This window comes from Phalacrocorax carbo, chromosome 7, assembly GCF_963921805.1.
Source record: "Phalacrocorax carbo chromosome 7, bPhaCar2.1, whole genome shotgun sequence".
NCBI lineage: Eukaryota > Metazoa > Chordata > Aves > Suliformes > Phalacrocoracidae > Phalacrocorax > Phalacrocorax carbo.
Window position 1 is genome coordinate 48,985,611 of NC_087519.1, and position 25,981 is coordinate 49,011,591.

Consider the following 25,981-nt stretch of genomic DNA (forward strand, 5'->3'; position numbering starts at 1 on the left):
AGTCTGTATTTAGGCCATCAAAATGCACACTAACATAAAATAAATGCTTGGATGACTACCTACTTGTGCCAGTTTGAAGACACATATGCACAGACCACTAGGAAGCCCAAGAGTCTGCCAACTCTGAGGATTCTTGAGTCATTCATCAGGCAGATCCAAAAGAGTGACTGATATATTTTCCAATGTTATTTAAAAAACAAAAAGCAAAAACAAACAAAAAACCCCCCTGGGGACTCTCTCTAACTTTCTTGGCTTGTGAAGTTGCATACTCACATTTTTAACGATTTTTTGTAACCAGGAAGGTCAGAAACTTTAGTTATTCTTTTTAAGTGAAAGTTAAAATCTTCACTTCATTAGAAAATTTTTTTTAAAAGATACCTAGTATTTTAAGGTGAACTTATGGAGCTGCAATACTGATATTAAACTAAGGGCAATAAAAAACTCCAGTTAGTAAATAACACTCAAAACACACCTTATTAAGTCCTAACTTCATTATCCACAATTCCTAAGCTATTATATTTTTTTCAGGTCATTATTGAACAAAAGCTGAAATGACAGATTGTCTCCCAGCTTTTGGAGTGAGGAAAAGATAATTCTGAAAGTAGCTGCTAAATGAAATCACTGTTTTGACCCTTTGCTTCTTTTTGTCAAAGCTTGTCTGCTGACTGTTTCTATGACTTTCCTTGTCCTTGCTGCAGATGGTCCTCCAGCCAGTGCCTGTGCTTCTTGCTGCTACTGAGCAGGAAACAAAGCAAAGCCACCATTATTATATACTGACTGATTCCTCGCCAGCTTTTTACTTTGTTGGACATTTTATTACAGTGTATTATTCAGCTTTGCATTTTTGTCCAGTAAGAATCATAGATATTCACTGTAAGAAAATAAAAGGATTAAAGGCTTGGGAGCTGTTTTAAAAAAGGGTGAATATTTAATATTCACATATTTGTCATAATAACTGAAAGACGTGTTTAACATCAGTGCCAAGAATCTAATTTTCTTACGCCTCCATTTCTATATGGTAATTTAGTAACCACTCAGCAGGCGGGCTGGTCTGCATAAGTGACACAAGGGCTCATGCAGGCAGTGTGGATCAACACAAACTTACACCATTCAGGATGTGGGAAATCTCAAAGTTCAAAGACATGTGATCTCCATTAGCATAGTCCCTCCATGTCATTTAACCTACACAGTGACCACTGAACTGCAGCTTTGCACCTAATGGTAATGTTTGCATTACTATGATGAAGCATTAAAATCTCAAAATGTTAAATAATCCCCTTAGATGCTCCTGATTTACACATACACGCCTTAAAATCCTTAAAGATTCTGATCATACTGGTTTCAACGTTTTGTCTCTAAACAAAACAGCTAGAAGCTATTTAAAAAAAAAAAAACAACAACAACAGATATTTTCACTATCACTTGTAATCTCAAGTGGGAGTCTGAATGAAAATATCAAACAGTGCAAGACTTTGAACAAAGCTTTGGGGGCCAGAAATGCTGCCAGTATTACTGCATAGGTCACACCTTCCACAAACAATGTAAAGAGGGAGTTGTACTTACACCCAGTGCAGAGAAACCTCTGCCTTCCTCTTGTGTAAATCTCCATGCATTGACTGATTTTGTTTAACAGAATTGCTTTCTACTCACTGAAGATCTGCTGTGTTCGGTAGACAGTTACACCTTGTCTTCCTTATTCCAGGTGTCAGATTAGAAAATGTGATCCTCTTCTTCAGCCCATTGGATCTTCCTCTGCAGGCTCCATAGGTACGCTTGTCCTTCCTTGAGTCCTAAGTGTGTTCAGACACAGAAGCAGCAAACAGGACAAAGGTACATGGTGTGGAGCATTCGCTGGGCCGCCGTTCTCTCTTGACAGTGTTTATTTCTGGTCACATCATGGGTACAGCAAACACTACTAAAACTCAGTCAAGGTACAGTACCTGAAAATGGTTAAAAGCGTCTCAAAAACATGTTCAGGGAAGACACAAACACTCCTTCCCTCTTCACTTTGAGGTGTTAACACCATAATACCTTAGCCAGAAGACTCATGCACCTTGCAGCTCATTTAAGGTTGTTTAATATCACTGTTACCGCAGGGCCATACATTTTTGCTGCGCTCTACCCCATTAATATACGTTGGGGTTTTTACTTCGTTCTTAAGATGTGTTTACGCTCTCCACATGACAAATCTCCCAGCACCAGTATATCCCCCGGTGGCCACTTTACAGCCATGCTAAGACACTCTCTCATACCATCTCCTGTCCTTTAAACACCACCACAAAACCATGAGTCCAAACTGCATTATTTGCATAACGCATCGTTTTAACGCCTAATTCCTTGACTCAAGCTCTTGCCATTACTTCATGTAACTAAATAGGGAGGAAAACACCGTAGTGATTCAGTCTGGGGTAGAAAGCTACTAGGAGAGGGCAATCCTCTCCTCTTTGATGGCTGCTGGGAGAACAAAGCTCCCAGTCTAGCCTGCAGCTACATGAATTTGCAACTGGAGTGACCCCACAGCACACAGGACGCTCTGAACAGAGTCACAATCTGCGGAGAATCAGACACTTACACGTCCCACAGGATCAGCAGTAGGCAGCGGCCCTTGAGAGAGAACAAGGCAGAGGCGACACGGAGAGAGAATGGAAGGATAGGAGCAGGGAAGTGGCCAAACCGAGGGAAAAAGTCCACCCCATCCTTTTTGGACTCTAAAACTGGTGCCCCTGCAGGATGCAAAAGTGTCCATGGAGCATACCAATAATGTGTTTTCCTGGGAACCGGATAACTTTCATGGTAGGTGCTTAGGCGACTCCCATAAGGAGCCAAGGTTGCTACACTGCCAGCAGAAGGAGGAGTGTTGGCAACATCCTTGGGTGCACAGAAAAGCTATGAGTTATGCTAGAGCCAAGATGAGTTGGCAACTACTTTCATAGTGACCAGCGTATAAGTGGCACCCTAAGAAATACCCCTTAAATTACCAAAACATTAGCAGCACCTCTGCAGGGCCTTGATAAATAGTTAACCTTACAGCTAATACTGAACTGTGTTATTAAGGAAGTATTGATAAAGAAATGATCTTTTACTAACTCTACAGATTTAACAATGTATCGCTCACATTCACAGAAAGCTTTACTGCAAGGAAGGAATAGCTTGACCTCCATCGTGACCTTGTACTCGCTATAAAGTTTACTAGACTTGAATAAAAATTTCTTTACAGTTGATAATACACTTTTGTGAACATATATAATGAATATAATGAATAACAAAATTGGGAAATTAAAGCAAATGAAGTTGTTACTATAGTAATATGAAAATTCGCGTAGTGGTCCTAATTTTTAATGAAGAAAATATGAAAGCTAATGAATTCAGTACATGACATCTTTTCACAAAGGAGAAACTTTATGTAATTTTATCCAGAGAAGGTATTTTTTGTAACTGTTATTGAAACACTATTTCCTGTAACGAAGGACCCTACGGCTGAGAAATATTATCAGAAATATTTTCAAAATTAGGAACGCAATATGACATTTTTCTCCCTGGATTATCACCAAGAAGATTTCCCAATGCTAATGTGTTTATATTTTGTCATGTCTAGTAGTTTAGTGGTATTGCTGTGTCATAAGAAGGAAAAAAATATAAGGTGTTCTTTAAAAATTGGTATAGTCTTTTAAAATAGGTATGTGGTCATACCTATGTGTAGTGTAGGATAAATCAAGTCTTCTGCAAATTTTTTTTTCAACATCTTTTTACATATGGAGGAAAAAAGTATAGTCTTCAGAATACATGGGGTCACTTTCCATATACTTTTTAGTACTCCTCCTTCTGGTTCAAGTACTGGCCAGCACTATTACCCAAAGCTCTATTCCAATAATACGTATCTCAAATCAAACACCTGACTGTAACACAGGACATTTCATTGCTCTGTAATAGCTTTGCCATTGTCTGACATGACACTGTCAGACACAATCCAAAAGAGAACAGGGATCTCCAAATGGAACTCTTCTAAGAAAGGAAAGGCTACTCCCAAAGGAAAGTACTATTTGGAGTAATTGTGTTAATTCTAAATTCTCTAAGACAACACTTTTAAAAGACAGATCATATCCATTGAAAATGCTTCTACCTGTCAAATAATCTGTAGATTATTAGAAATCTACATAACTTTAAAAAATCAGTTTGCACAAGGGCCTATGAAAGTGTACCTAGTTAGTTAACAGTTTATTAACAAATAGTGGTAGAAATCCTTACAGTTTTACCACTGTAAACACTAACTCATGTCTAGACTGCCTCAATTATAAAAGACTAGAAGGTCAGGAATGCCTCCTCTCTGTAGCCTTACCGATATTTCACCTGGAAAGGATATATACAACTGAGGTTGAAGGTGGATAAAAACTCCTCTTAACTACACAGCCACAGTTGGATCACAGTGTAGTTATAACAGGAATGCACACCCAGTAGTGATGGAGGGATATGCATTACAGACTGTTAGATCTGAATTAGTATTAAATAAAGACCTTGTTAAATGAAAGATTTTTCTGTGTGAATTAGCAGCTGGTGACACATGTCTAAAGGGAATAGAAGGCAATCTCAATGGCAAAATAATAAGTAAAATGTCAAAACTAGTGTAATTCTATCAACAGAAAAATTATTATTCACCCACAAGAAAACATCTCAGGATCATTGAAAATGAGCTGAGCATTTGTGGCCACAAGTGTTCAGGTGGAGAAACAGAGATGATAAATATGAGAGAGAAAAACAGGAAAAGAATATTGTGGCAAAAAAAAAGGTCTTATATAGACATAAATGTCTCAAAGACTTGATGAAGAGGGTTATGTAATGACATTAAAAAGTGGAAAAATAATAAAGCAAAGGGCAATCAGATACTGTTAGACAATGATGACTCATGGATATAGGGAATTTTCAGTTCCCTTTTGCTAGGAAATATCTACTATATTTAGAGCACCTAATTTAAAATGTAATAATTGTCTGGTTTATGCATTTTTACAGGTTGAAGCAGTAAAGCGTTTGCCACTTTAAAACAATATTGCATAACTTAAGTTTTTTTGTCTGAGTCAAAACCTTCAGGTATTGTCAAATCAGTATGACTGCCTGGGTGATTATTGCAATTAGAATGGGGTAATGTCTAGAAAATTGTGCAACAAATAAGAAAAGGGTAAAACTAGCTCAGGAATGTTATATAGGTTTGCGTACAGTAGCGTATCTTGCTACTATGAGATAAATTAGTCTTGAACATTTGAGCCAAGTTCTCTTTAGAAAGTGGAGGATATTACAGTATCCTTTGTTTGAGTGGTGGTATTACTCAAAAAAAACTTGCTTTCATGCCAGGTATCACACTGCTCCTGATGAAATATTGTGATCATATCTAAAGAGACATATTTCTCTAAAATGGTCCTAGAATGTTGCCTGAATTCCTGGAGGGCTATATTTCAGGAAACATGACTCTCTACTCATTTTTCTTTGGACTGCTATCTGTTTTCAGGAAAACTTCCAAAGTATACTGGCAGCCCATCAGGTTACAAAGATTAAAAAACAATAAAATCATGAAGATGAAACATGAATAAGTTGCTGTGTAAATTAGCCTCTTTATAGCTTTATCAAAACCAAACATTTCCAAAATTTGTATTCATTCAATTCACATGTATTTAATAGCAAAATTTTGTGTGTCTTCAGAGCTTTGAATACATAATACGACATTTCTGTGGTTTGGCGCACACAAAAAAGACAAAACATTTGGCTATGCTTAAGAAAAACATACCAAGGCAAGAATTACCTTCTAGCTTAGAACCACTTCGGATCATCCAAGTTATCATACATGCCTGATAATCAATGTGAGACTGGCCCTGAAACAAAGAAATTATAGGCAGAATTACGGCCCAAATCCATGCAGGTAACAACAAACATAATTTTTTACACAATTTGGCATGCATGATGTCAGCCAGAAATTCTCTGAGAAAACACAGAGTTTCATATTCAGTCTCAGTTTTGAAAAATAAAGATACAGTGAAATGCCATGCTGTTTAAAAAACAGATTTTGCACCCCATGGAGACCTGGTAACCTTCAACAATACTGAAATATGGCTGCTTTATACACATAATACCTAAGTATGAACCAACTGTACTAGTATGTTTTTATAGTAAAAAATATTCTAAGATGCCAAAGAGGCGGTATGAAAGTTGAAAGATAGTTTTAAAACAATGAGAAAGTTCAGTGGTATGGTCAATGTTGTTTTGCAGGCAGTTTAGCTCCACTGCATAGTGTAGTCTTTGCCTAATTCAGGTTGAACCATGGTGATTGTCAGGACCTGTAAAAAACCTAAACAAAATGAACAATTAGTAACTCTGCCCTGAAGATCTACAGATTTATCTATCTACAGTAGAGACACTGGCTTCTAATTTTAGGTTACAAGACTTTATTCATCTTCCTTTGCTTTTGTGTTTGTATCACTATAAACATAGTTTAACCAGCATAGATTTTTGGATTTCTCATCATGAGGCTCTGATCCCTTCCCTTCATTCAAAGGCTCTTTTAGGTCTGAGGTTCCTTTTATTAAAAAAAAAAAGAAAGAAAAACAAAAAAAGTAAAAAGGCAGCAGAGCTTGGAACACATTGTAATTCAATGGTGCATACGAATTCCCTTTTTTCCTCCATCCAAAAGTCAGCAGCAGAATGAAAAGCTTCCATTCTCTTTTACATTTTTAACTCATCTTTTTGGTTATGTCCAAAACCTATACAGTTCTGGCTTTCCATGAAAGAGAGGAAGAACTAAGACGTAACAGAATACTGCATTTCAAAGGAGGGGTGGTAAGATCCCAGTAACAGAGGAGGTCCAGCACCCTCCCTCTACCAGGAAACGGGCAGGACTGAACGCCTCAGCAGTTGTGTTCATATCTGAGGGACGCTCCATAGGAGTGCCGCCTTGAATGGCCACACAACCATACACATTAATTTCAGGTGCCCTTAGGAGTGTTTGACTTGCTTGTCCAGGGAGGCGGGAGGGGGAAATGCCCTGGACAGGCATGACCCATGCAGATGGAAACCCATCCTGAAAACCTTAGAAATAGGATTATCAACATTTCAGTTCAAGAATTGTGTCCATTCACTGTACGCAAATATATGGCATGTCTATCTGTACATAAACAAACTTCTTTATTTCCAGGAGACATATGCTTTTAGACATAAAATAGTTACTTACCGGACTGCATGCTATTTAAATGAGGACAAAATAAGAACATTTTACAAGTAAGATGCAAAAGAAGGCAAACAAACCACATTAAGCAAGATCAAGGATGTTGAGACCTGCAAGTGGAAAATGTTTTGCACTGAAGAAGGTGTGGGAGTCGTTTCCCACACCCGCCTCTGTTTGCTGTCCAATCACACGTGACCAATGGTGGACGTTGAAGCTTCTTTGAAATCGCTGTTGTATATTTTATCGATCCTATTTTTCGGCACTAAATGCACTCAGAGTAGTGCGGATAATCGTTGTAGGTTCTTGCCTTTCTGCACTGACAAAACCGGATCACAGGCATCCTGCTGCCGTGCACCTTGTAATTTATGCTGATCTCATTTCTCATCAGCCTTCCATAAACAGAGCCACCATTTCTGAATCCCAGTGCTGACAGGCAGTGGGGTGTGTGAAGCACCTCACAAATCACTAACTGCATCCTGCAAACTTCCCTGCACATCGTGATGCAAAATAACACCGTTTTCTGCAATACTTGCAGTGATCTTGGGTGACTGCTGATTGTTCTTGCAAGGGTAACACAGGCTGGATGGGAAGGATAAATGACATTTAAGTATCTCTTATCTGAAGATGATTTAGAAGGATTAATGTTGAGGAAATTACTTAAAGCTTCCCACGTAATCTGTGGTTATGGTTCCCACAGGGTTGAGGACACGTCTTTGTTATCTTTGTTGCCTTAGGTCCAGGGGGCGATTTCATTTGTGCGACGTATTAATTCTATAAATCACAGCATTATGTGGTTTAAATCAGGAAAAATCATTTTACGATAATGCCAATCTGAAGGTTTCATTTCCGTTTTGCCTCTGAAGGCGTGTTCAGATACGTCCTCCAGAAAAGCGATTGCTTTGGCCAGAGCCCATCGTTTCCACTGGCTCCTGTTGCTCCTCCTCAAACACCCCACGCTGCGCCGAGGACTTCTAAGGCAGGAGCAACCACCAGCACTTCCTTTCCAAAGCGCTGGCTAAGCCATGCAGTTTCTTACAGCCTGGAGTTTCCACTGTGACAACTGTGTTACTGTTAAAAACTGCAGAGGGAAAAGCTCGGAAGTCAGCACTGAGCATCCTTTGCCTTTCAAGGACTGCTGTAATTTGTTTCATCTCTCCCCGCTTCATACCCTTGGGTTTTCCTTTGTCCGTTTTCACTTGGGCTTTGAATATCTCCAAGAGTCGGGGTTCCACAGCCTCCCTGGGCAACCTGTTGCTGTGTTCAACCATCCTTGCAGCAAGAAGGCACTTATGAGGGCAAGAAGCATCATACATACCGATGCGAACCCCGTCATCCCAATAAAGCTGTCCTTCGGCAAACAGAGTGTCATTCAAAGCGACGGTGAGCCCCATCGGGTTCTTTCGGCTATGGAAAACAGAACAATGTTTCCTCGGTTTCCTCAGCCAATCACATTTCATGTCTATCAAATGCCAGAATATCTTTTTTTTAAGAAACATTGTTTGCCACTCAGTTGATGTCCCATAGGCGTCTTTCTAAGCCCATACTATTGGATTTAAGGGAGCCCATTAGGAGGAAACCAAAAAGAAAAGGAAGCCATAAAGAGCCAGTGCTATCGTGCGTGTAGCTTCTCTGAGGGCTGGTAGTATTTATATGTAATTGTGCAAAACTGAATCTTAAATTTTCACTGAATCTTACCTGTAAAAAGTTGTATTAGCAGGTCGTTGCCAAGCAAGGATGTATCCACCTCGAATATGGAGGTTGATATGCTCCAAAGGAGCTGGTAAAAGTTTTTGTCCCCTGAATTGTCCCCTAAAGCCAATATCTTCATCCTATTTAAGAAAAAACAAAAAAGTTTTCTATGGAAGTGGTCTCACTTTACAGTTTGCTTTTTATTTTTTTACAATGAAATGATCATACTTTGCTGGACAGATTAATCAGATGTTACTGCAAATACTCTTGTTCTGCAGGAGTAACTACCTAATAGTTTCAAGAGTGTTGATTAAGTGAGGCTTGATATTGAAAACTCATATTCTCAATCTCGTGTCGTCTTCTTGAAAGGAAAATTGCCGTAGCTAAAAGAAAATTTTATTATCAGGAGGGTCGTAACTACAAAAGCTTTAGTGGAAACTCCTGATAGGGAGAGCAAAGGAGTTGCACTTACTCGTGGAGTACGGGGCGGATCACAGTGCTGCCATGGGCATGGGCGTCATACATTAATGTGTAGAAATAGGGTAACAGGGTGTATCTTATATTCAGCACGTTCCTGGAAATCTCCTCAAATGTTGAGTTCCAGGACACAGGATCCTGCCTCTGAAAGAGAAGAGACCGTTGTTATTCAAGCTGGATTGTTCTGTTCAGAAAACTTACAAGAAAAAAATCAACAAAGCAAGACAAAGGTGAGGAAGTTTCTCCTCAGAACTGGAGCACCTTCATTTATTTATTCTTCAATTAAGGAGGAAGTGACGCTGAAATCAGTAGCCATCACTCCAGCCCTAAGAGGGGAACGTGAGGAAAGCCTGGGGGGAGTAGTGTAAAAAATGTTTAATGCAAAGTGTCCCGAGGGTGTGACACATCCCAGCGTACATAATTTATGATCCCTCTTTTCTGCAGGGCAGCACTCAGGACTTGCAAGAAGAGACCGAAGCACTAATGACTGATGTCAGCGAGCACTTCCAATCTTTATTAAATGTATTGAATAATACCTTGGCAAATTGGGTAAGACTGGAAGCAACCTGATAACCCTCAATCTGCATTTTTAAAGGCTTTAAATTCCTATCAAAAGGTGTGCCGCTGCAAGATAAATCACACCGTTTTTGAAAAGGAGACTTTAATCCATTAGATATATGCCATGTAAATAGCTCTACGCTGCTAGACCTCAAGCTTTAACTGGAAGAGAAGTGCTGTTTCTTTCTTTTTGTTTTTTTTATTTTTCCAGTTATCTTCTTTTACAGCTTTCTACAATATAGTCCTTAGCCAGCACAGCCTTACATTTAGGCGATTATTTTCCTTTACTCTTAAAAGACATATAATATCTGATGGTGGCAAATGTGCAAAGCAAGGAAATTGCCAGGTCTTACCCCGGAATCTTATTACACTGTTCCATTTTCTCAGTTGTTGTATAATTATGGGCAATTAGGGCTGAGAGCACCAAGGTCAGTTTTGCTCCTTTAAGTGCGTTTGCCATAAAAGCGCTCTATTTTAGTCTGGCTGCTGTAGTGCGTTTAAATAAAAATAGCATACGGGGGAAAAGATGTTGGAGTTGGATTCAGTCAAAGCAAACTTAGAATAGGCTTCCTTCAAGTGGTCCAAATCTCAGAGCAGCCCCTCTGTGGGCAGAAGGCCTCCCAGGTGAGGGGGAGGCTTACAGCAGAGCTAGCATATAAAGACAGACATTTATTTGATAAAGAGCCAAACGTGCTCTTTTCTTGTCCATCCACCTTGGAAGGTACTTCTGCTTGAGCCAGGCCAGTTTGTGCAATGTCCTGGCTGGTCTCTACACGCATGCTGCAAAGGCCCAGCCGTTAACAACTGTGAACACCTGGCAACTCACCCTTGTTCCTTTCTCATTGTGATTCCTCGAATATGGGTAAAATGCGCCCAGCTGCATCCAGCGAAGACACAGCTCATACTCCAAGTCTTTGAAGAAGCCACAGATATCAGCTCCTGTCTGAAAGTTTAAAAATAATCCAGTTGGAATACTACAAATTCATGCACAGCATCGAGATTATTAAATGTAAGGTAATAAGTCATTAGCTTACATAAGATATTCCAAAGAGACTGGACTCCATCATACCTGAAAGGAAAAAATAATGAATTATATTTTCCAACCTTTGGTATGCTAGTGGTTACAGAGATAATACATATTCAACAATTAACCACATTCCTCAAATAATTAAAAAAATATAAATCATTTTCTTACATAAAGCCTTGGCCACTGCCACAGAGCACCTGCACATGTAACCAAGTAAGCTTTAGAGAAAAAATTTAAATATTAGCTGAGTCGAGGAGAATTTATGCTTCCTAGTTGCTCCACCAAGGACACAAGCACCTTTCTGTGCAGCATATGCCGTTGCTCTATGCTGTGTGCCTGGCATGGAGGCATTACTGCTCCACTTTCTTAGGACAATTCCTTTGCAGCCGTGCACACATACCGTGACTCATTACAGCAAAATACTAAACCGCAATACTAGTTAGAAAGCTACACTGATTAAAGCACACCGCTCTCCAATGCTGGCTCTGCAATAATTGCCTAAACAGCTGCTTCAATAAGGCACTATTTATTTATTTTTCTACAGGATTTGCAGCTTTAGTGACACTATAATTACAGCAAAAATACACAAGTCACTTAAATTACCGTAGCAATTAAACTAGACTAATGTGCTGTAATTATTTCTTCCAAGACAAACAGTAAGTTATCTAGGATCTTTTATTTCTTTGTAACGTACTATCAAACATTTTCAGCCTCTGCTTGGTTTACCCTACTTCAGCAATGCTTTGGCAGTTGCAGCTAAAACTTCAAATGTAGAGAAAGTGCATGTTGTGCGTAGAACTGCTCAAGGATGAGCACGGCCCGAGTGTCCTGCTGACCCGAGGTGCCAGCTCTCTGCTCCAGGACTAAGTCAAACCTGTGTCCAAGAAAAGCAATTACTCATGTCACAAAGCCCGAATTCACCTCCAAACAGTTCCTGTATTCCCTAGTAAGGCTTCTGGCTTTCAAGTCTATGCAAAACCCTCATTATGAAAGAACAGTGTTAAGCCAATGTTGCATTAATGGTAGGAGTCTGAGGAGTGGCTAGTGAGAAACCCTACCATTGATTCACTAGGTTCAGACAGGACCCCCTTTCTTTCTAAACTCCTCTGAGAGGAGTCTAGGGGCGTCTAAGTGCAGTCTTAGTCTTGGACTTGGACAACAGTTTATTTTCTAAGGGTTGTAGAAGTAAGCACTCAGAGTATTTATTGTTAGTAACTATTCGGCAGCTGCCCAGGCCGGTTGCGTTCAATGAGGATGATCACAGCTGGGTTAATGAATAGTACAATTTATTAAAGTAACAGATACACAGGTTTTTTGGATTACCAGTGATAAGATTGCTGGTTACAAGACACACACAAATAGTAAGAAAATGACTAACACTGCTAGGCTGCAAGTGCGTTAAGCAAATATGAAGCATTGGAGATTTAAAGTGAAGCTATAGAGAGGTTTCTAAGTTTTCCCTGGGAAACACTTGGTATAACCAAATATTTTAATCTTACCCAAAGGCGTCCCAGTCCCATTGGGGGGGAAGAGAGACTCAGCCTTTCGACTGGTCCCAGAAGTCAGAGTGGTACGCGCTGGTATCTTCCCTAACATCCTTTCTCTTCACACATTTTATACTATTTTTTATCTTTCAGGTGAAGGTTGAGTGACTCTAGTCACACATACCTTTATTATGACTAGTGTAGAATTTCCTTGCTTTACTTTTAAAGGTGTAGACTAGAAGAAATTCAAAGCGCATGCCCAGTGAGGGGTAGCTGCACCTTAGAGGTAGGTAACTTTTGGGATGGAGATGTGTTTTGGTATTATAATGATATTATAATGAGCAAAGTTCTCCAAAAGGACGGAATTTTGCCAAAAATATGACAGACTGTTGGCCCAGGGTAGCAAATATGCAGCTTGAGGTCCCATTTACCACAGAGCCTGGCTGTGATGCCTCTACACCGCTCCACCCTCTGGACAACTCCTCTTAGAGTCAGGATGCCAAGTTCTCCTGGCATTGCCAACATCTGTGGTTACTAGGGAACTTCTGTGGAATGGATTCCTCACATTTCAGCTGCATTTCACCCTGACAGCTTCTTCAATGCTGTAATTTTTAGAAAAACATAAGTTTTTCTAAGTCACCTCCAGCAATTATTCCACAGCCAATATCCAGAAGCTCTTCCTGCCTAACAATGGAGACCTAAAATTACAGTTACATAAAAAAACTAGCCGTTCACTTTTAAGTTATTGGCTTTTGTGAAGTTCTGTGTGCACACAATCTTCTTGTTTGCGTGGCTTAGTATTAGAACAAATTCTTACTGCAACATGACTTCAGTTGCATGATTACTCCTTCAGATAGTACCAAAGAATAAATCGGGAGCTGATTTTTTTTTTTTTTTAATTTTTTTAAAAAACTCACATTTTTCTATAAATGTCAAGTGCAACAATATCTGTATTAGCTGTGTAAGCTATCATAGTCAGTTCTGTTATGGTACCTCTCAAAACAAGAAAATATTTCACTACCTTTCAGGTCATACTTAATACACAGAAGCAATGGTAATATTCCTCTTAGCATTAAATTACTCTCTCCTTGGGATGCCCAAATCGCACGTGACCTCTATGAGCAGAGGTATCAGACGTTCCTTCCTGTCCTGTCAGTAATTTCGCTCCTGCCCTGACTGGCAGCTGCAATGGCACGCTGCCAGGTGGAACACCCGCTCAGTCAGAAATTCAAGCAGCCTTGGTATTTTCCTTCTTTATGCTAATATCAAAGTTACCAAGGGCTTTAAGGTCGTTAAGACCTATAAAGAAACACTCTTTCCTTGCTTACTCGTTGAATTGGAAATGAAACAACACGGGTAGATTATCATTAGATCAGACCTTATCTAGAGCAGGCCGGGGTACTCTTCAGGAAGGAACAGATAACGACGTTTGCCTCGGAACCGAGAAAATAAATTCTTAAAGGTAAAGGCATGTGCACACGGGTTGCATTTTAAAACTCACTGCTTCCCCTTTTCACTACTACTAGATTTCTTTTAAATAGAGGGCATAATTGAGCCCTTCTTAAACCAACAGTGTTAAAAAACTATATCCATTTTCCCTCACTAGATGTATAGAGGAAGGCAAAAATAATATCAATGCCGGGAGCAGCCCAGGCCATCCCAGCAAAACCTAGAAACAAAAACTATTTTATATTTTAATTACAGTAATTATTGAGATTATCGTTGAGTAATTACTGTTCCCAGCTGCTGACCAAAATGTTCAGACCTGTTCTCCATTCGGCCTTGTGAATGAATACCCGAGCGCTGCCTTTTGATTGACTGCTCTCGTTCACAATGCAGAGCATCGCCCCAGGAAGGCCTTGGTGGCTGCCTCGTAATAGAAATCTCTGCTGAAAAGGCAACATGTTGTGTTTGAATGCGTTGGGACAAGGAAACGCTCGATGGCGAGTAATTACATCCAGATTAAACTCTATGAGAAATAGCACCGTGGCCATCCTATTTCATAATGCAGGTCAGCAATTAGGCTTGCACAACCTAGCATGTATATGGATGAATCCTCAGAACTGGCATTGCAAGAATTGCTCCCCAGAGAGGTGAGCAATAGCTATCTTTCGTATCAGACTGGGGAAACTCTCTTTAAAACATACCTTGAAAATCGTGTCTGCTCAGGGTCAGTGGTTTTAAAGCTGCTAAACTCAAAATAAAGACTTTGCCTGCTTGTCCTGACACAGTTAGGGATGCACCTGCAGGTGTAGACGTGCCTGAGCTGCTTTGGGCTTTTTTTTCTTCTAGGTAGCTCCACTGCTGGCTGAAATGAAGAATGGAAGATATTAGGATGAGAAGAGAGGTATCTCAGGCATGTTAAACAAACTGATGAAAGTTTTGGCCATAGGAATATACACACAGAATATTAATTTTCTGCAGATTTTGAAAATTCCAAGACTATATAAACAGAGTATATCTAATTTAGCACATGCTACAATCTTTGTACATGTTGCCACATCATCCATATACAGAATAAACTGGGTGAGGAGGGGAAAGTTCCATGTCTGAATATTAACTTCCTGATGATTCCTAAGCAACTATTACATATAACTGAATACAAAAGTAGGGAAAGGAGTATTTTAATAAATGATTACTAAATAATTGCTAATTAGTACTACTTTACACCAGTACTTAAATAAGGCCAAACTAAGAAAGCTAAGTATTTCAAGTATTTGCCTGTATAGATAAATGCTAATGAGAGGATAATAAATGGATGTACCCCAAACTAATCAGATATTCAGGCAACATCAGATGAGACCTTTCCCATGGCTTTATTCACAAGAATTATCCTCAAAATATCCACTGAGAATTACATCCTATTTATCTAAGGTCTCCTGACAGCAAGATCAGAATTACTCTCAGTTTCCTGCTACAGCTGAGCATAGACACTCAGACTAGGTATTCGGAGGTTAGATGAGCTGGTGTAGGTTAATGCATTACCCTTCCACCTCTGGATACGTACTATCAATTGTGCCTAGTTGTTCAAATGAAACTATGTCTGCTCTGCACTTCTTAATTGCTAATGAGTATTTATTCATCTGTCACCACCAAATTCAAAGCACCTTTTAACTGGAGCAAGTGTTCAAAACATACCCAGCCCATAACAGGACCAGAGCTCCATTTCACATCAAAAGCCATTTCCAACTGTCCAGAATTACAAAAAGTATTCCCAATAGTTCAACAGAATCAGGACGTCCATCAAGCACTTCAGCTGTGGCTGGTTCAAGAGTAGCTAGCAGAGAATGTCTAAGCTGTAAAATTTAGATTTAGAGGAGCACGGAGGAATTTATTTGGAGAGACCCTCTAAAGTTCAACCCTGCCAAGGCACACTGCTCTCGTATGCCATGAGATATTAATAAATAAAACGCTCTGGTAAAGAACTGCATGTCAGGATTGTGGTATGGATATACCTCCTCGACACAGATAGAAACAATTAAGTTCACATATGAATCAAAAATTTCTGGAGGATTCAAGGATTTGACTTAAAGTGTGCTTCAGTGACTATGAAGGCGAGAGAACAAGCGGATAAGCCTTGCAGGCCACAGTGCCAGTGAAGCTGAAGATGCTGACCTCAAGTCTATTCTGTTTTTTCAAAACACTAATATTGCTTCTTTCCATCTTTCAAAAAATACCACATTTTTTCCTCAATTTCTGATATACTTTGGAAGAGCTTACGTGGTTGCCAGCTCCTTTAGTTTTCGTGAGGTAAATAAATCTGCTAGTACAGGCCAGCTGATGTCTGTGCCCCTGTTCTATTTAAATCTGACAAATCTGCCAGACTGCTTTTCCCACTGTAATATCTGTAAAGAGAAAGCTATGATTCTGGGAAAATTTCTGTCTCGTTAGTTTAGAGAAATCATTTCTACTTACTTCCCAGACACAGCCAAGTTGTTCACATTTTTCTTGTGTTGGACTGGGACTGGGACAACATTTAAACCTTTTATTGATATTTATACCAAAAATGTATTATCAAATCTGAAATACTACATTCACCTCCTTTTTCACTCTGTTTTAGCTACCACTGATGCTTTATAGTTCTCTTGCTCAATAAATACTGCTGTTGAGCTTGTCACATGAAAGGGGACAGGAGCTTTTTAGATACTTATATTAACTGGGACAAGAAAAGACAATAGCAGATTTTCATCCCAGTCAGATTACAGTAATTTGAACATGACTCCTCTTTGACTTTGTCAAATAGCTTGCTTCTCAGTAAATATTACAGGAGAATAAGGAGGGAGAGAAGAATGCCCTTTGAAGATACTCTTGATAAAAACTGAAAATGAAAATAAGATCATTTAAAATAAAATACTTACATTGGAAACTGTAAACTCATAGTAAATGTAGGCTTTACTCTCAGTTGTACCTAAAAGATAAAGAAAGAAGCTACACTTGCTGTGCAGAAAGGAACAGCATTAAAAACCAGTCTGTGACACTGCTAGAGACCAATGAATAGCTATTATTTACCATTACTGTGTTCAGAGGCTGCACTGACCATGTTTTGTACAACCTGCAAAATAATATAAAATTATATATTTCAATGAGGGCAAAAATGACTTTGTATTTTTAACATGCTGCCAGTTCAAATATTTAGGTTATTTTTCCAGTTTTATTGCTGGTTTCACCTTGTTCTCAAGTCTTGATTCATATTTTGCATTCTTTTAAAGCTCAGAATTTAAGATTCATTAACTTTACCCTTGTGATAGAGGATTTCCCATTTCTCACAGAAAGGAATTAAAGCCCTTTCTTCTTCCCTGTTCATCGGGAATGCGGGAGGTTATTTGCCTCCCAGTAACAGCCTTTTACTTTTTCAAAACCTCTTTAGTATTTCCTCTCTTTTCTTGCATTTTAGATAACTCAACTTTTTCAAATGAGGCATTTTTTCTAGACCTGTAACTGTTCTTGCAGCTCTCTTCTAGACTTCTGTTTAGCTCATTCTGTGCAGAGGAATGAAATCTGTAAGCAGATTGGTCTCTCTAGCCAAGGCCAACCAAAGTTAAAAGGAACAATTACTCATTGCTTTTTGCACTGTAATCCTAAGAACATATTTTCTGGCAAAAAAACCACTTTCCTCAGGAATGAAGGAATGTAAATTACACATAAATTTACGTGTATTAACATATATGTGTATATGTCATAGTAACTTGACTTGGTTTGCTCTCTCTGTATGTTCTCTTCTTCAGGCCAAAGACAAGCTCATGATTTAGCTACATTAAGCATTCACTAAATTTTCCATCTGGAAGTTTTCAGTTCTGCTCTTACCATTGTTTCTCTGAGGAACTGACAGTTCTCTTACACTTCTTTTTTCTTTAGGGCAGTCTCCCAGGAGACCCAAATTTTCTTAAGTTTTCAAAAAATTATTTGAAAAAAGCTTTTCTAAAATATACTACAGTTTTAGTTTGCTGTTATTCCTTCTTAGCTTCTCTTACTTTTAGAGCTATGGCTCAAGGTTAATCCTTAAAAATACACTAAATAAATGCTTTTCATGCAAAGACAACAATAATATTAACAATCTGTGCCATGGAACCTTAAAAGGGGAAATCACACACCACTGGTAAAAAGAAATACAAAAGTTGAGTCAAGCAGTCTGGCATTTTTTTCCATGTACAAAAAGATAAATACTGTCATCAAAAGCAAATTGTAAATGGTTTCCCTGAAAAGACTGCAACCTGTAAGTTTTGGGCAGGAAATAAAATCATAAGATGTTTTATTGTTTTGTTTCTCAACAGAAGTGAGCCCAATAATAGCTTTGTTATTTCAGGCCTTGACAAAGGAGTACACAGGGCTGTCACCCATACGTATAGCAACCACCCAAGGCCTTCAATATTTATGGCAGCAATAATCAGCCAAATCACAGCTCTATTTCTTAGGAACATCCCAAACTTCCACAAAATTTAAAAGAGTAGAGACTTGAAAGTTTTTCTGAGATATATATATTTGATATACTTGAAATAACAAAAGGGAGTTGCAAAGGACAAGTGCAAAGGACAAGGTAGCTACGCAATTAGGAAAGGGGGGGTTGCAATTTTGAACCCCAAGAAGTACTTGGTTTCATGGAATTCCAGTCAGAGCCCTGGGCTCTGCACAAGTGAAACAAACAGATTGTGGCTAAGGATGAAGCAACTAGAGGATGACCAGAAAAACTGGACCACTTAAGGTTTATCAGTGGTGAGGTTAATTGACATGAGTAAATCTCTGTCATCTCCTGAACATCTAAAGACCTCTCCTGAAAACATAAATGCCTAGTTAGACACCTTGCCTATAAAATACCACCAGGAATCACTGTCTGCAGGATATCTACCTGATTTCAGGACTATAAACATGCACATAACCTTGTAGCGTTACTTATTTTACTTCTGTGGTAATGTTATTCCAACCTCATTCTTATCTGCACATTCTTACTGTTGCAGATTTCCCTATTTTATAACCTACACTTTATTCCAGCTAAAGAAAGCTCTGACACTTTTGCCATTGACAGCAGTCTATGGATACAGCAGGACATGAATTAGAGAAGGTTGGGTCTACTTGAAATGCAACAGTATTAACGGGCATGTGCCAGAACCAAAGTCCTTAGCTCTGAACGTTATGGTTCATGGCAAACAAAACAAAAATATCTGTCAAATACTAGTCCTTAAATGATTTTGATACAAGTTTGAGTATTTTGTACAAGTTCTTCAAAAAGTAATTTCAGAGTAACCCTTTGAACTGCTTGCTGACTTTTCTAATGAGTATATAGTAAAGGACAAAGGCTGCAAAAGCAGCCTAAAGGATTTAAGTACCCCAAATCCTTTTAGCTTAATGGAAACAGGATGCCTAACTAAATCCTCAGAAATCCCACAGAAAAGCCCACAGTTCAAGTCACTCCATTTTTCAAAATTTCCCTCATCTCAAGATTAAAATGAAGAATATATCTACACATAATGGAAAGGCTCTTTCTATGGCTCTGGAATGAACTCTGGGTTCCTTAGATACGCATGTAATCAAAAAGCATTACCTTTACTGAAAACCAAAATAAATTTCACCTTATATTAAAAGTTTGTTTTGTTTTGTTTTGTTGGACTTTTAAAATATTTTAACTTACTTTGAATAAAGTTGTGACCTTAATCTTACCCTAAGCAAAAAAGGTATGTGTGTTGTAAATTGTTCAACAGAAAAAACTGGTATCGATGTCAGTGAATCACAAGAGATGAGGTTGACAGGCCTTAGCATAGTCGTAGTGACTATCCCAGGGGGAAACAAGTTCTCTGGCAGCTTTACTAAAGGCGAGGTTGGCAACGTGACAAATATAGCCACTACACGCTCACTTGCATGCTTACGCACCACTCTGCTGTGGAAACCAGATGGCAACAAAAAAACGTGGCCTCCAATACCATATTTTTGGGTTACCAAATTTTCTACTGTTTTCACAAGCAATTTGAATAATTCCAGAGAGTCAGTAACAGCGCTAGTTTTTCATCTTCTACCAATTTTTAGTGTCAAACACTAATTATGTGCGTTCTTGCACCCGTTGAAACTAATTTGGGTATATACCAGAACATATATCCGTCTTGACAGCATGGTTTAACAGCCAGCATGCTAATGTACCAAACCTTTACGTATTGAAGGCTATACTGAAACATGAACAAGAAAAAAAATACATTAATAATAGTGGTCCACAGTTTTCCATTTAGAACTGGTGAAAAGTTATTGACACATGAGCAAGTATTCACAGCGTGTTACTACAATGTCTTACTCTTGCTCCATGAAATCAGCAGGAAGATTGAAACCTGTAAGTATTAATGGTTTGCCCATCATACTTATTGCACTATTGAGAATTGCTCACCTGCAGATTCTCCGTCATCCCAGAACAAGTCCCCAGAAGCTGCATTGTTGTCATCCAGCGCAACTATAAGTCCCATTGGATTCTTGCGGCTGCAGAAAGACGGACTCTCTGTCTTACATGTATAACAAATATCTAAGCAGTCTTAATACATCCTTCATGTTCAACTTCAGAACATGACACTCAGTGCGGTTGCAATGCTTTGAGAATTGCCTTAGATATCAGTCCTTGGTTGCCTTTCCTTTTCATGTAAACAGATTAAAATACATGGCAAGTTTACAAATTGCCATGCAAATAAACCTGTAATTAATCACTGAACTTGTAATATAAGGAGTAGCGGAAGTCTGGTGTGGCTCACAGTTACTCCCATATTTCAAGGTGAAATCTCTAAATGCAATGGGCTGCTGCTGATTTGAAAGTCCTCAGCCCAGTCTTGGGGAAAAAAAATAAAAAAGAAAAAATTCCTACCTAATGGTAAAAGCATCTGGTTTTGAAGCATACCTTGCAACGGTTGTGTTAGCTGGCTGCTGAGTAGGGTAAATAAAGCCTCCTCTCAAGTGAAGTCCCAGTTTGTCCGCTGGCAGGTGCATACTGGTCCATTGTTTTCTCACTGACATTTTTGCCCCCTTATTGACAGGGATGTAAAAGAGAACAGGTACTTGTGTTACTCGCTGCTGCGAAAGTTTTCTTAAGTCCTGCATTTCAACTTAATGTTTCCTTTTAGAAAAGGCTTAAGTTATGCAAATAGCGACGTGCAATGAGCACATAAAGGTAAGACAACTGCACATCAATATGATCTAATGTCATAAATCAGCATCGCTCATTGTTTAGCTTTGGGTCAGTCAATGCAGAGAGCAAGCCCTGTTGGGAGTCTGATGTGAATATGGGAATCTGACGGGAACAAAGTCCTTTTACACCCATCCAAAGGACCACCACAGCAGAGGGGAAACTCATTTGCAGACGTGAGGTTAGTACCCAATAATTGCAGACTCTCATGTATTATGACTAGGATTATTCTACTTTATTTCCCACACGGTCTTTGCTCAGCCTCTCTTCCCAGCTCCTGTGCTACATTCCACACCTCTGTGCCTTTTTCCTGAGGTGCTGATTCATGCACTTAACCCACCACCCTTCATCCCTTGTCTCACCATTTTCTTTCCTGGGGCCTTTACTTTAGCTCTCTGTCACCTAGGCAGGACTGACAATCTTAGTTCATCACATAGCCGTTTAGAAAATCTCCCATAATTTCCTCTGCATTTACCTACTGTGTCATACTCGTACCACACTGCATCCGGAATATATGCTTGAATTGCATCCACTCCCTGAAAGGTGAACAAAGACACGACTTTCATACCTCAAGGCAACTTAATCGAAGAAACTAAATTTTCCACTAAAACTAAAGTTCCCCTTGAGAAAACCATTGATACTTCTTTTCCAACCTTAATGATTCTATGATGCTATGATTCTTCTCTTGGCTGTTTTCTTTAGTGGTTTTTATGATCATGTCCAGAAAGGAGGACAGCAATCTAAGAACAATTTCTGCAGAGCTACTGGGAGTCAACAGAATCACGGCTCTACAAGGCAGCAGCTCACTGGATGCAACCCAAAGTCACAATGCGCCAAAGCCAGTGGCTCAGATCGTATCCACACGCGTCTCTCCATCTTCTTTACTTTCACATTTTTCTGGGCTGGCGTCTTTCAGATTCTTGCTTTCATTTTACGTATTTAACAAACGTCGTGTGTTTCTCCATGGCATATGCGCTACTGGCATTAACAACCATTATTTACAAGATTCTGCCACAGAATAAGCCACCATCCCTTTGTTTTCTCCTTGCACCACAGACAAGCTGAAATGCAGCAAGAGAAGCTGATTCTGAAGGAAATTCAGAGATGATACAAAGTTGAGGTGAATCGGAATATCAGACCAGACGACTTTGACTCCCTAGAGGACTGGGAAATACGACTGGGATTTAATAGCACAAAGCGCAAGACTTTCCATTTTGGCAGTAATAAAAATATGCTGTGGGCTCTCTCGCTGGAATCAACAAAGGAAGGTGGGAGGGCGAGCAAAAAAGCAGCAAAACCAAGGCTTGCTAGGAACGCATCAACAGCCGTTAGTCAGTAATGTGATGTACCCAGGGAAAAAAAATATGCTAAGGGTCTAGCAAAAAACGTGTTTGCACTGGAAATGGAGTTGTGTTAATACTAATAGACAAGGCCCTCTGCAACCTCTTTGCCAACAGAGTTCACAGGTCTGGTCAGGTCTGAACTCTTGTTCAGACTCGACTAGGACCACAGCAAACTTCCTGACATCCTCAGGGAAATGGCAGAGCCTGTTTTTGCCGCTCAGTTTGTTCAGCATAAAAAAGGAGGCAGAGCGTGATTTCAGCAGGAAATGCATATATAGTAGAGAAGCTATAACCTTTAAGCTGAATAACGGAATTGTCTCAAGACTGAACAACAAAGGCTCCGAAGTGGCAGGTGGCTTCTAATCAGAGCAATAAAAGTGTGACAGGAATAGCCTAGAATAGAAACCTTGGGGATTTTATGCTGCAGTCCCCTGCCAGAGAAAAGAGCTGGAACTGGTGACTCTAGTGCAGGACCCAGCTCTTGGCCTTTTTAAACCTCATACAATTGGCCTTGACCCATTGATCCAGCCTGTCCAGGTCCCTCTGCGGAACCTTCCTGCCCTCGAGCACATCAACACTTCTACCCAATTTGGTGTCATCTGCAAACTTACTGAGGGTGCAGTCGATCCCCCCATCCGGACCATTCATAAAGATATTACTGTGCATAATTGGTTTCTCCTGTCAAATTCCCCCACAGCTATCAAGTTGGCAAAGAAAATTAAAAAATATACTCAAAACACAGACAAGGTAGAAGACTTGGAAGACATGAAAAATCGAAGCAGGGCAGGGGCATGTGTGTGTTTATTTCAGTGACACATAGGGCTGCTGCTATATAATTACAGTTGTCATGACTCCAGCTGGATCTAAACAAGAAGCAGGAGGCTCAGGTCCTGTTGAGCCCCTGAAGTGTCCCACCAGCAGAGCTGGGAACAGCCATGCTGCTTGAGGAGGAGGCTGAGGAGCAGCAATTTTTACACTCGACCTACAGTTGTGCCCCAACGTTCCCTCTTTCTTAGCTGGGACCTTCCTTTCTGCGACCCCTCCTCGCTAGGTGTCAGGGGAGGTGCAACAAATACAGGAGGGACAGCTTAAGAAGATACAAATCTCCATGGCTCACTTGCAGAAGTATCTAACTGCAGCTTTAGAAGCTTAATTAATTTTAACAACTTAGATCGTAATGATGTCCAACACTAACATTGTTGCCCCCAGTGAGCTCAGTCAGACAGTACTCAACTTGCCACACATCAACCCAAAGTTGCAGTCAGGAAAAAAGTCCTAGACAAGGTCTCTTAAGGTAAGATGTATGAATTCCAAGTTATTAATTAATTACATGCAGTGGTCTCGTGCCCTAGTTTCTGCTAGTATAGCTCCTATTTCAGCAAAACACTGTCGTGCTCTCTCGAAGTAAAGCAAATTGATTGTTGCTTTATGAAGCTGAGGTAATAGTGACAAATGGTATTTATTCAAGCTCATTAGCCAGTTATAAGTAAATTACTTTAGGATCTCCAATAAAAACAAACCAAAAACATTCATATTAACAAATATTCCTTCATTCATGCTCTACATTGATTTCTTTCTCCAAAATATCCATAACGTGTTGATTATGTACTAGACACGTAGGGTTTTCAATGTTTTTTTCATAGCATTAGCATGAGTGAATGCTTACAAGCTTCAGCAAGTCAAAGCAAAAGACATTCGTGAACGTAGCAATAAGATTTCATTGTTTACATCCCCAAAGTACAGAAAAGACTGTCTCTGGGAATACAATGTCAGAAAAAGCAAAAAGCAGAAAAATTAGTATCATTCTTTGAATCGGCACCTCATCTGATTTTAACCCACATATACTCAGCATATCTCTGTTAGCAAATCACTGCAGTGATGAACTGACAGAGCACTACCGTGTACCTGTGTGTGCAACTGTTAGGAGAACTTGGATCAAAGCCTAAGGACGTCTCCGTGCAGATGTAAGACTCTTCTCTTATAATTACTGAAACATGGGTGCCCCGGAAATCATTTTGGAAAGAGACAGCCATACAGACTATAGAAACAAACAACTGCTGACAGACATATTTTATCTTGTAAAGAGACAGCTGTTAAAGAGACCTTTTCCATCATTTGCCGAGCTACAAGGATGTTAACTGAAGAAGCATGTGTCATCTGTACTGAATGCTGCACACAGCAATGCATTAGCACATATTGTTATTTATTTTGTTTACCAGTAGAATCTGAAGACTCTCATATGTTAATGTTTATCAACTGGTTTTCAACTGCATGTCAACACAAAAATCAGAAATAAAGGAACTTTCATCAGTACCATCTAGCTTTTAGTAATAACAGGCAGTGCCTGAAAAGTCTTTGATGAAAAACTCAATGGATATTATTAATGTGTCTACTGCATAACAGGCTTGGATTCCAGACGTCATCTGCAAATAATGAAACATAATAAAACCAGTCCTTACTCCAGAGGGGCCAATATCTCTGCTGAACATGGGCCAGGTTTTCCAATTAACACCATGCCGGTACTGCTTATGGATATATTTCTACATTTGCACTCCTGCCTTCCACCAAAGCTTCCCACACTGCATCTGTTGTTCTGAATCCACTCTCTGTGGCCACTTACAGCAATGGGGCAGATGGAAAACTTCTGGGGGTGGACAGAAACACAAAAATAATCCATCAGATTTTGCAAACCAATTGCAGCTTTTACTTGCCAAGAAAAATGAACAAGACCCGCTCTTGAGTCCTGCTAGGCCAGTCACTACAGGGAAAGGCAGACTATGGCTATGTGCTAGCTATTGAATAAACAGAGCATAGCTTACCACAGATTAAAGTGATAATGTGATCCTTGACATGGTTCAAATCCCACTTGATGGCTATCACATCTCCTGGAATAAATTCTGCATAAAGAAACTGCTCAGCTTTTTAAGGAATGTGAAGTTGGTGGTGTTGAAAATAGATACAGAGACTATTGTATACAGCTGGACAAAGAGAACAAGCCAGAGATCAATATTCCTCCTTTACATCTATTAGAAAAACACACAGGAAAACTCAATTTCATGAATAAACTTTCTTCTGTTAATTTAATTTTGCACCTTTCATGGTTCCCTTTCATTACAGACAAACATTCCTTCTTCCAAATAAGGATTATGAAAACTTTAAATACTAAAGTAAAACCTACCCCTTGTTTCTACAGGAAGGGATGGGGAAATGGTAGGGAAATCTGAGTGATGCCAAGGAAGAGTACAGAGGGAGGCAGCTGATTCCAGCCATGAGGTGCATGGAGCAGCTCACTGCAAGGCAATGGACTCATTGGTTCACCCTCCTTCCTTTATCTCTGCTGAGCCATTGCAGCTGTATCGGTGAACCACACTCCAGACTCCCCTGACCAGCAAAGCTTCAGGTCGTGACCCCACCTGTGGTCTCCGATGGTGCTGTCGCAGGCATCCTCACTCCTGACAGATGGAAGGGACCATCTGTAGGGATCTTTTTCTACTGCCAGGTGTGTCCCACAACACGGCAAAAATGTGGCCATTTTCTGTCATGTAACATCAA

The 25,981-nt window shown here is 39.6% G+C and overlaps 2 protein-coding genes across 2 annotated transcripts in view; both read right to left on the reverse strand.

Moving 5' to 3' along the window:
• The window catches only part of SI (sucrase-isomaltase), an 86,338-nt gene extending 61,411 nt beyond the window's left edge, over positions 1–24,927 (reverse strand). The window contains exon 1 of the mRNA XM_064457926.1: positions 24,889–24,927. Coding sequence (XP_064313996.1) covers positions 24,889–24,918 — 30 coding nt within the window. The 5' untranslated portion in view covers positions 24,919–24,927. The remainder of the gene's footprint in view (positions 1–24,888) is intronic.
• LOC135314161 (sucrase-isomaltase, intestinal-like) lies at positions 13,051–21,617 on the reverse strand. The gene is made up of 5 exons (XM_064455809.1): positions 21,566–21,617; positions 20,802–20,926; positions 20,304–20,392; positions 16,798–16,847; positions 13,051–13,137 (listed from the first exon to the last, which is right to left on the reverse strand). Exons 2-5 carry the CDS (start codon positions 20,915–20,917, stop codon positions 13,051–13,053), a joined length of 342 nt encoding a protein of 113 aa, XP_064311879.1. The 5' UTR covers positions 20,918–20,926; positions 21,566–21,617.
• Positions 24,928–25,981: the final 1,054 nt, after the last annotated feature.